Source organism: Bombina bombina, chromosome 3, assembly GCF_027579735.1.
Source record: "Bombina bombina isolate aBomBom1 chromosome 3, aBomBom1.pri, whole genome shotgun sequence".
NCBI lineage: Eukaryota > Metazoa > Chordata > Amphibia > Anura > Bombinatoridae > Bombina > Bombina bombina.
Window position 1 is genome coordinate 210,485,580 of NC_069501.1, and position 12,369 is coordinate 210,497,948.

Genomic DNA, 12,369 nt, shown 5'->3' on the forward strand with positions numbered 1-12,369 from the left:
GTCGGAACAAAATCCCAGTCCCTTTACTCTTACCCGCCATACATTTTAATGTACCTATATTGTCCTTCTTAGATTTTTTTGCTATTTATGTACTTAAAGAACCTTTTAGGGTTTGAATTGGCTAATTTGATTGCTTTTTTTGAGTGCTTTGTTACATTCCTTATAAATTTGGTATGTTGAGTCTGTACTATTTTCTTTGAATAATTTAAATGCTCTACGTTTTTCCCTAATTTCTCTTAACACATTTTTATTTAGCCACATTGGCTTTGATTGAATTTTTTTTTCTTTTATAACCATATGGTATGTGTTACTATGTATATTTATTTAACAAAGTTTTAAATATTATCCATTTATCCTCTATTTTTATTAAAGAATACTTTGTCCCAATTTATGTTATTTAATGAATTCCTTAAATAATTGAATTTTCCTTTCTTAAAATTAAAAGTCTTAGTTAAACCTTTAAGACACTGCTTATGAAAAGCGATTTCAAATGTGACCATGTTATGATCACTGTTACTCAAATGTCCTTTGACTTCTATGTTTGATATTATATCTGTATTGTTTGATAGCACTAAATCCAATATAGCTTTATTCCTAGTTGGCTCCTCTATTAATTGTGACAAGAAGTTATCCCTGAGAACATTTAAAAATTATATCCTCCTTACCTGAATTACTAGTTTCATTGGCCCAGTTTATATCAGTGTAGTTAAAATCTCCCATAATTACAGCACTGGTATAAGCAGCCTTACCTATTTGCATTAGTAGTTGAGTTTCCTCCATGTCACTAATGTTGGGGGGCTTGTAGCATGTTCCTAGTAATTCTTTTTAGGATTTTTTCCCCCACTCTGTATTTCAACCCACAGGGTCTCTACATTGTCCCCTGTATCATATATATGTAGGTTTAAGGTTAGGTTTAATAAACATGCAGATTCCTCCACCCCTTCTATTATGTCCCTCCTAAATAAAGTATAACCCTCTAAGTAAACTGTCCAGTCAGGTGAATCATCCCACCAAGTTTCAGTTATACTGATATCATAGTCCAGCTCCCCTAATTTACTCGTCATGCTTCTTGCAGTTGCTGTCATATATTTAATTTTCATGTGCTTTCTGCTGCTACTTGGTGCACTTTCCTCCAAACTTTCTAATGTTACATTTCTTAAGTCATCCCTTGCTTGAGATATTCTAGGTGTTACATATTCACAGACTGATTTTCTGTTCTATTGTTTGAACTGACCCCCCTCCCCCTTCCCTAGTTTAAAACTTGTTGAGGCTGGTCTGAAAGTACCTTACTTCTTTGGAACAATGAAGAGATTTGCATAAAATGAAATCCCCTGTACTGCAAAGGAACTGGCACAATCACTCCCATAGCTTCCAGATCTGAGAAAGACTGTAAAAAAGCTTGAAAAAGATTTCTTGGAACATTGTACAGAAAAAAACATTCCTCTAGAAGGCCTTGTTCTGAATCCTATTTCATATCCCATAGAGACTATATTCAGAACCCTGGATCTGGAACATACTGAAACCAAGCCTACTGAAAGAGGCTTCACCTGTCCCCCTACCAGAACTTCTGGATCGAAGGCTGCATCTTCATGCAGATTTGGTAGTAGAGATAGATTTATTAGCCTGCTTTGACTTGTTCCAGTTAGCATTATGCCTCCAGACTGAGCCAACGGTGCCTTGCTTTTGAGCGGAGTTCTCATTCTTTTGTTTCTTATTCTAAAAGAAAGAACATGATTGGAAGCTGTAGATTTTCCTCTAGACTTCTTTTCTTGAGGAAGAAAAGCCTTTTTACCTCTAGTAACAGTAGATATAATCTAGTCTATATCAGAACCAAACAGTTTCTTTCCTTGAAACCATGTCAGCAGACCAGGATTTAAGCCATACGTCTCTCCTTGGCAAGAATTGCCAAAGACATGCTTTTGATATTAATCTTCATATTGTCAAACATGGCATCACAAATAAAAGAATTAGCATTTTTAAGTAGACCCAAAACATTGTTCTGAAAGACTGGATAACCAGTAAGTAGACGCAGCAGCCACATCAGCTATAGAAATGGCTTTTCTAATTAAATATCGAGCTTGTAAAAAGTCCTTCTATGAAAAGACTCTAATTTTCTGTCCAGTGGATCCTTAAAAGAATTACTATATTCCAAATGGATAGTAGTATGTTTATCTAGAGTGGAAATGGCCCCATCAACCTTAGGAACAGTTTACCACAATTCACATTAGCAGCAGGTAAAGGATATAACTTTTTAAACCTTGCAGAAGGATTAAATGAATTACCTGGCTTAGACCATTCCCTAGAAATCATGTCAGAGACAGCATCAGAAATTGGAAAAACCTCATGGAATTTAACAACAGTCTTAAAAACTGAATTTAAACTATTACAAGACTTATAATAAGAAAGGTAATTAAGACCTCCTTCAAAAAAAGAACGAATATGTTCAACTTTAAACTAAAAAAGAGGAAATATCAGGTTCAACATCAGATGAAGATTTCTTATCAGCAGAGGAAACTTCACCACCTGAAGACATAACAGTATTTAGGGCACATAGTACTAGTAGAAGATTAATTCTGAACTGACCTTTTATGCTTGTTTGAAGGCGTGAGAGCCTCCAGCGCCTCAGAAACTGCAACCTTGATTTATTTTTCTTTCATGTAATTGGCAAGAGTCCATGAGCTAGTGACATATGGGATATACAATCCTACCAGGAGGGGCAAAGTTTCCCAAACCTCAAAATGCCTATAAATACACCCCTCACCACACCCACAATTCAGTTTTACAAACTTTGCCTCCTATGGAGGTGGTGAAGTAAGTTTGTGCTAAGATTTCTACGTTGATATGCGCTTCTCAGCATTGTTGAAGCCCGATTCCTCTCAGAGTACAGCGAATGTCAGAGGGACGTGAAGGGAGTATCACTTATTGAATACGATGATTTCCCTAACGGGGGTCTTTTTCATAGGTTCTCTGTTATCGGTCGTAGAGATTCATCTCCTACCTCCCTTTTCAGATCGACGATATACTCTCAATTTACCATTACCTCTACTAATAACTGTTTTAGTACTGGTTTGGCTATCTGCTATATGTGGATGGGTGTCTCTTGGTAAGTATGTTTTTTATTTCTTAAGACACCTCAGCTATGGTTTGGCACTTGATGCATTTATATAAAGTTCTAAATATATGTATTGTACTTATATTTGCCATGAGTCATGTTCATGTATTTCCTTCTGCAGACTGTCAGTTTCATATTTGGGGAATATAAACATCTTTTAAAAATGAAATTTATTTCTTACCTGGGGTTTAGTCTTTTTTTCAATTGACTACTTCTTACAAATTGCGGGCGGTATTAGGCCCGCGGGTGCGACAAATGCTAAACTTTATTGCGTCATTGATGGCGCGAAAAATTTTTAGGCGCAAAAAAGTACGTCAATGACGCAAGTTCGTCACTTCCGGCGTCATACTTGACGCCGAGACCTTTCACACTGTTGCGTCATTTCCGGTTATTTTTTTGACGCCAAAAAAGTTTAGTTACTTTGTGCCAAATTTTTTCATTATTTCAATACCCCATTGATGTTTGCCTCTTGCTTTTTTCTATCAGAGGGCTATGCTATTTGCATTTTTTCCCATTCCTGAAACTGTCATATAAGGAAATAGATAATTTTGCTTTATATGTTGTTTTTTATCTTATATTTTGCAAGATGACTCAACCTGATCCTGCCTCAGAAGTTTCTACTGGAACATTGCTGCCTGACATCGGTTCTACCAAAGCTAAGTGCATTTGTTGTAAAATTGTAGAAATTATCTCGCCGAATGTCATTTGTAATAGTTGTCATGATAAACTTTTACATACAGATAGTGTATCCATTAGTAATAGTACATTGCCAGTTGCAGTTCCTTCAACTTCTAATGTGCATGATATACCTGTAAATTTTAAAGAATTTGTTTCTGATTCTATTCTGAAGGCTTTGTCTGCATTTCCACCTTCAAATAAACGTAAAAGGTCTTTTAAAACTTCTCATTTAGTTGATGAAATTTCAAATGACCAACAACATAATAATTTATCCTCTTCTGATGAGGATCTATCTGATTCAGAAGATCCTTCCTCAGACATTGACATTGACAAATCTACTTATTTATTTATAATGGAGTATAAGAGTTCTTTATTAAAAGAAGTGTTAATTACTTTGGATATTGAGGTAACCAGTCCTATTGACGTTCAGTCTAATAAACGTTTAAATGCTGTTTTTAAACCTCCTGTGGTTTCTCCAGGGGTTTTCCTATTCCTGAGGCTATTTCTGAAATGATTTCTAAGGAATGGAATAAGCCAGGTACTTCTTTTATTCCTTCTTCAAGGTTTTAAAAAATTGTATCCTTTACCAGCAAAATCTATAGAGTTTTGGGAAAAGATCCCCAAAGTTGATGGGGCTATTTCTACTCTTGCTAAACGTACCACTATTCCTATGGAAGATAGTACTTCCTTTAAGGATCCTTTAGATAGGAAGCTTGAATCTTATCTAAGGAAGGCCTATTTATATTCAGGTCATCTTCTCAGACCTGCAATTTCTTTGGCCAATGTTGCGGCTGCATCAACTTTCTGGTTGGAGAATTTAATGCAACAGGAATTGGATTCTGACTTATCTAGCATTATTCGCTTACTGCAATATTCTAATCATTTTATTTGTGATGCTATTTTTGATATGATCAAAATTGATGTTAGATCCATGTCTTTAGCTATTTTAGCTAGAAGAGCTTTGTGGCTTAAATCCTGGAATGCTGATATGACATCTAAATCTAGATTACTATCTCTTTCTTTTCAAGGTAATAATTTATTTGGTTCCCAGTTGGATTCTATTATTTCAACCGTTACTGGGGGAAAGGGAGTTTTTCTGCCTCAGGATAAAAAACCTAAGGGTAAATCTAAGGCTTCTAACCGTTTTCGTTCCTTTCATCAGAATAAGGAACAAAAACTCAATCCTTCCACCAAGGAATCTTCCTCCAACTGGAAGCCTTCCTCAAATTGGAATAAATCCAAGCCTTTTAGGAAACCAAAGTCAGCCCCTAAGTCCGCATGAAGGTGCGGCCCTCATTCCAGCTCAGCTGGTAGGGGGCAGATTAAGGTTTTTCAAGGATATTTGGATAAGATCTGTTCAAAATCAATGGATTCAGAGCATTGTCTCTCAAGGGTATCGAATAGGATTCAGAGTAAGACCTCCTGTGAGAAGATTTTTTCTCTCACATATCCCAGTAAATCCAGTAAAAGCTCAGGCTTTCCTGAAGTGTGTTTCAGACCTGGAGTCTTCAGGGGTAATCATGCCAGTTCCTCTTCTGGAACAAGGTTTGGGGTTTTATTCAAATCTATTCATTGTCCCAAAGAAGAAAAATTTATTCAGACCAGTTCTGGATCTGAAAATTTTGAATCGTTATGTAAGAGTACCAACTTTCAAGATGGTGACTATAAGGACTATTCTGCCTTTTGTTCAGCAAGGACATTATATGTCAACAATAGACTTGCAGGATGCATACCTTCATATTCCGATTCATCCAGAACATTATCAGTTTCTGAGATTCTCTTTTCTAGACAAGCATTACCAATTTGTTGCTCTTCCATTTGGCCTAGCAACAGCTCCAAGAATCTTTTCAAAGCTTCTGGGTGCCCTACTCTCTGTATTCAGAGAACAGGGTATTGCGGTGTATCCTTATTTGGATGATATCTTGGTACTAGCTCAGTCTTTATGTTCTGCAGAATCTCACACAAATCAACTAGTGTTGTTTCTTCGGAAACATGGTTGGAGGATCAATTTACCAAAGAGTTTCTTGATTCCTCAGACAAGGGTCACCTTTTTTAGGCTTCCAGATAGATTCAGTGTCCATGACTCTGTCTCTAACAGACAAGAGACGTTTAAAATTGGTTACAGCCTGCCGGCACCTTCAGTCTCAGTCATTCCCTTCAGTGGCTATGTGTATGGAAGTTTTAGGTCTCATGACTGCAGCATCGGACGTGATCCCCTTTGCTCGTTTTCACATGAGACCTCTTCAGCTTTGTATGCTGAATCAATTGTGTATGGATTATACAAAGATATCACAATTAATATCCTTAAATCCCAATGTACGACACACTCTGACATGGTGGATAGATCACCATCGTTTAGTTCAAGGGGCTTCTTTTGTTCAGCCAACCTGGACTGTGATCACAACAGATGCGAGTCTCTCAGGTTGGGGAGCTGTTTGGGGATCTCTGACAGCACAAGGGGTTTGGAAATCTCAAGAGGCGAGATTACCAATAAATATTTTAGAACTCTGTGCAATTCTCAGAGCTCTTCAGTTTTTGCCTCTGTTGAAGAGAGAACCGTTCATTTGTTTTCAGACAGACAATATCACAACAGTGGCATATGTCAATCATCAGGGTGGGACTCACAGTCCCCAAGCTATGAAAGAAGTATCTCGAATACTTGTTTGGGCGGAATCCAGCTCCTGTCTAATCTCTGCAGTGTATATCCCAGGTGTAGACAATTGGGAAGCGGATTATCTCAGCCGCCAGACTTTACATCCAGGGGAGTGGTCTCTCCATCCAGATGTGTTTTTTAAGATTATTCAGATGTGGGGTCTTCCAGAGATAGATCTCATGGCCTCTCATCTAAACAAGAAACTTCCCAAATACCTGTCCAGGTCCAGGGATGTTCAGGCGGAAGCAGTGGATGCGCTGACACTTCCTTGGTGTTATCATCCTGCTTACATCTTCCCGCCTCTAGTTCTCCTTCCAAGAGTGATTTCCAAAATCATCATGGAACAATCATTTGTGTTGCTGGTGGCGCCAGCATGGCCACACAGGTTTTGGTATGCGGATCTGGTTCGGATGTCCAGTTGCCCGCCTTGGCCACTTCCGTTACGGCCAGACCTACTATCTCAAGGTCCGTTTTCCCATCAGGATATCAAATCATTAAATTTGAAGGTATGGAAATTGAACGCTTAATTCTAAGTCATAGAGGTTTCTCTGACTCAGTGATTAATACTATGTTACAAGCTCGTAAATCTGTCTCTAGAAAGATTTATCATAGAGTTTGGAAGTCTTACATTTCATGGTGTTCTTCTCATAAATTTTCTTGGCATTCTTTTAGAATTCCTAGAATTTTACAGTTTTTTCAGGATGGTTTGGATAAGAGTTTGTCTGCAAGTTCATTGAAAGGACAAATCTCTGCTCTTTCTGTTTTATTTCACAGAAAGATTGCTATACTTCCTGATATACACTGTTTTGTACAGGCTTTAGTTCGTATTAAGCCTGTCATTAAATCAATTTCTCCTCCTTGGAGTCTTAATTTGGTTCTGAAGGCTTTAGAGGCTCCTCCATTTGAGCCTATGCATTCTTTGGGCATTAAACTACTTTCTTGGAAAGTGTTGTGCCTTTTGGCCATCTCTTCTGCTAGAAGAGTTTCTGAGCTATCTGCTCTTTCTTGTGAATCTCCAGTTTTGCGGACTTCATTTGAATTTTTACCTAAGGTTGTGAATTCTAACAACATTAGTAGAGAAATTGTTGTCCTTTCCTTGTGTCCTAATCCTAAGAATCCTTTGGAAAGATCCTTACATTCTTTGGATGTGGTTAGAGCTTTGAAATATTATGTTGAAGCTACTAAAGATTTCAAGAAGAAGACTTCTAGTCTATTTGTTATATTTTCTGGTCCTAGGAAAGGTCAGAAGGCCTCTGCTATTTCCTTGGTTTCTTGGTTAAAGCTTTTGATTCATCAAGCTTATTTGTAGTCGGGTCAAGCCCCGCCTCAGAGAATTACAGCTCATTCTACTAGATCAGTCTCCACTTCGTGGGCTTTTAAGAATGAAGCTTCAGTTGATCAGATTTGCAAAGCGGCAACTTGGTCCTCTTTGCATACATGTACTAAATTCTACCGTTTTGATGTATTTGCTTCTTCGGAAGCAGTTTTTGGTAGAAAAGTTCTTCAGGCAGCTGTTTCAGTTTGATTCTTCTGCTTTTGATTTAAGTTTTTTTCTTTCAAATGAAAATAAACTTATTTTTTTGGGTTGTGGACTAATTTTTTCAGCGGTATATGGCTGTTTTTATTTTATTCCCTCCCTCTCTAGGGACTCTTGAGTGGAGATCCACATCTTGGGTATTGATATCCCATATGTCACTAGCTCATGGACTCTTGCCAATTACATGAAAGAAAACATAATTTATGTAAGAACTTACCTGATAAATTAATTTATTTCATATTGGCAAGTGTCCATGAGGCCCACCCTTTTTTATGGTGGTTATGATTTTTTGTATAAAGCACAATTATTTCCAAATTTCCTTTGTAGATGCTTTCTTCTCCTTTCTTTATCACCCCACTGCTTGGCTATTCGTTAAACTGAATTGTGGGTGTGGTGAGGGGTGTATTTATAGGCATTTTGAGGATTGGGAAACTTTGCCCCTCCTGGTAGGATTGTATATCCCATATGTCACTAGCTCATGGACTCTTGCTAATATGAAAGAAATGAATTTATCAGGTAAGTTCTTACATAAATTATGTTTTTCACACTGGGTGAAACATCATTAACATTCACCTGTAACAAACAGGAGCAGGATTATTACCCCAAAAAACAGCATTAGGTTGGTCTGATTGCATTAATAAATGTAAACATGAGTCACATAAATGAGCTGGAGCAGGTACTGCAGCTCTTTTACTATAAGCACACCTAATAATGGCAGAAAGGTTTTCAGGCGACCCAGCTTTTAGGGCAGATTTAGGGACTGAATCAGACAGCTCCATTATAGCATTTGACAAAGAAAAGCAATAAAAACTATAACCCCCTTAAAGAAGCTCTTAAAGAATGGAAATAACTTACCCCCTCCTAAGTATCTTTTAAAATAGACTTGCAGGTACAATGCATGCTAAGCCTAACTGTAAAACAAAGCAGGAGACATTACCAACACATCCGAAGGACAGATAATGTTCTAGAAATGGCTGCAAAAAAGATTTAATGCACCAAAACCCGACATTTGCGTAGCCAAGTTGTACGTGCTCTAAACCTAGGTGCGTAAAACAGCCTAATTGTATAAATAACTAAAACAGACTAAATGAACGTACCTTACCTCGACGTGTGATACCCCGATGCGTGTAAACCTTAAGGCCAAGCGAAAATTAAATCTAATTCAGACGCACGCAAAACAGCAAGAGGAATAATGAAAAGGATTCTGTCCCAGTGCCAGAAATATTAGCAAATATATATATATATATATATATATATATATATATACACACATATACTATAAGTGCCCATAACATAGACAGAGTGTCTTAAATGTTACAGAACTATACAGACACCCAAACCAGTACTGAAACATATCAGCAGAGATTTATAAAATAGGAGTATATTGCAGATCTATAGAAGGAGGCAAATGACAAATCCCTGCAACCAATTATGAAAGGTTTATGATAAATTTCCCATGAGGTAAAAAAATAATAATCACAAACCATACCCCAAATACATCCCTCTGACAAGCACTGTACTCTGAGGGGAAGCTGGGCCTCAATGTAGACTGAAGACCCCTCTCTCTGAAGAATCAAATGCCCATGTTCATTCTTCAACCACCTCCAGTGGGGGCAAAGTAAAGACTGAGGTATGTGTGAGGTGGGTAGGGGTTTTATAGGGCTCTTGGGGTTTGGTAATCTTTGCCGCCTCCTAGTGGTAAGGAAGAGTAATTCCCAGGAGTAATAGAGTGTGGACTCTCACCGCCTGTATGAAAGAAAATGCAACTGCTGTACAAGATTCTGATATTTTTGATAACAAGAGAGTACAGTTTTACCTTGATACATGAGGATTGCTGCCATATTGCTGAGCAGCACATGGTGGTCAGGATGCTCAGTCTTGTGGGCTAGCTCTGATGCTTGGTTTACAATTGCAAAGGCCTTATCATGATGGCCCTGTGCATCCAAAACGGTTGCTAGATCATTCATCAGTGTCAATGTCTGTGCCAAAAGAAGAAATAAATAAAATTATGAGCAGAGGAGTTTGTTTTCTTGCAACAGATGAATATATAAATTAAGTGTGAATGTTTTCAGAAGAAAGGAACACCCTGTATGATGCCATTATTTTAATGGGCTAACTCCAGATACTACTTGCCTTATCTGATACATCATTGTTACTGGAGTAGACAAGGCAAGCCATTATTATTTTGTTAGCAAATCTTGCATTGTTTTGCAGTTTCTTACCCTCATTGTCTATTCTAAGGCCAGTTAGGGACACATATGTGGCAGGGTTAAGTTTATGAAGTCAGCAGTGTGCACTACCAATTCTCAGAATTGGAATTTACAATTACATGAAAAGGGTGCAAATTAAATAATGAAAGTATCATGCAAAGTTGTATTATTATTCATAATTAAGCATTTTATTATAATCTTGTGGTATTTACTGTCCATTTAAAGGGATATGAAACCCCAAAAATGTATTGCGTGATTTAGACAGAGCACACCATTTAAAAAGTTGTATTATTTTTATCTCCCTGACCCCCACATCTCTGCTTGGAGAAAACTTAGTATTCTGTACATCTCAGATTTTTATGACCATGACCATGCCAGAACTCTCTCACACAGCAGAATTTGTACTGACTTGCAACTCCCACACAGACTTAGATTTGAGGCATTCCGTTTATACTCCATCCTTAGATCTTGGGGGTACCCTAGAGATAACATTAGAGAAACCACCAAATGGGAACAGAGATGGTCACACACCACGGCCGTTAGGGGGACATTGTCCTTTCATTACGATCTTCTCTTGGACTCTCACTCACACCATAAAATGTCACAACACTTAACCTGGGAGAAAGAATTGAATTTTGCCGCTGACACTTGGCACAGAGAAATACTGTTTACTAAAAAAATGCTGCATTGTGCAACATTATGGGAACTCCATTATAAGATTACTGTTCGCTGGCATTTGACCCCTGCTTCCCTCCATAAAATTTACCCTTCCCACTCCCCAATATGTTGGAGAGAATGTGGCCAGGTTGGCACACAGAGTCATATTTGGCGGTCTTGCCCAATGGACAAGCTGGAGGCAGCTCTTTAACATTCTTCATTCGCTGGGTATTACTTTGCCATTCAGCCCACAAACATGCCTTCTTCATCTAGACTTCCCAGCCATGACAACAGCACAAAAATCGTTCACTATTTACCTTCTGATGTCTATCAAACTTGAAATCGCGAAGGCCTGGAAGCAAACCCCCCCCCCCCTACAATCACCCAAATCAAAGCAACGCTAACCTTTGTACAGAAGATGGAGTCTTACTCCTATTTGGTTTTGGACAAGCTAGATACTTATTATGAAATATGGCTACCTTGGATTGAAAAATCTAACGGTTAAGTTCCCTGATACCCATATACCCTTAAAAACTCTTCACACTTCCCATGGGCGAGCCCGCTTACCTTCCCTTTCTTCCCTCCCCCCCTTTTTTTTCCCCCTTTCTCTCTCTCCCCCACCCCCCCCTTCCAAAACTACGAGAGGCGCAGAACTAAAAGGCACTATAATTTAAACTGAGAAATCATTCCAATACCCTTGAGCATCCTTAATCAGAATTTTTCCTGGTACCAGTTATATATGCTATTTGTTGAGTACGTTCTATGTTTCTTCTCACTGGTACTCATTAATGAAAGCACTTTCTATTCCCTTGATATGTATCCATCATTTCTCATCTTGCTGTCGTTAGCAACTGTTTGTGCCCAAGGTTTATGATCGAAATGCGATTGTTCCAGTATATATACATCCCTGCGTGGATAACCTGTATTATTTTTGTTGGAACCCAATTTTCTCAATAAAATTTTTCATTTAAAAAAAAAAAAAAAAGTTGTATTATCAAATTTGCTTCATTTCCATGATATTCTGTGTTGAAGAGATACCTACATAGGCATCTGGAGCACTGCATGGAAGGAAAAAGTGCTGCCATCTAGTGGCTCTTGCAAATAGATAACATTCTTGCAAAGCTGCTGTCATATAGTGCTCCAGAAATGGGCCAACTCCTAAGCATACATCCCTGCTTTTCTACAAGAGATACCAATAAAACAAAGAAAAATTGATAATAGAAGTAAATTAGAAAGTTGTTTAAAATCACATGCTCTATCTGAATCATCTCTCTTTAATCCTAACCTATAAATCTCTCCTACAAACTACACCCAACCATCTGATTTGGTTGTCTCTGAATACAACCTCTTCAATACATTGTTGACCTAAGTTTCATCTTCATTATTAGCACCCCCATTCTAAATATTATCATAATCTGCACTCATTCTTTAGCTCAAGCAGCACCAAGACTTTCTCTATCAAACACATCACTTTAGAAAAGCACAACTGCAAAGAACAATGACACCTGCTGCCATATTTCTT

General features: G+C 37.9%; 1 protein-coding gene across 3 annotated transcripts in view; it reads right to left on the reverse strand.

Moving 5' to 3' along the window:
• The window catches only part of TTC19 (tetratricopeptide repeat domain 19), a 94,074-nt gene that overhangs the window by 30,220 nt on the left and 51,485 nt on the right, over window positions 1–12,369 (reverse strand). For all 3 annotated transcript variants that reach the window (XM_053704581.1, XM_053704582.1, XM_053704584.1), the window contains exon 11: window positions 9,797–9,959. In XM_053704581.1, coding sequence (XP_053560556.1) covers window positions 9,797–9,959 — 163 coding nt within the window. The remainder of the gene's footprint in view (window positions 1–9,796; window positions 9,960–12,369) is intronic.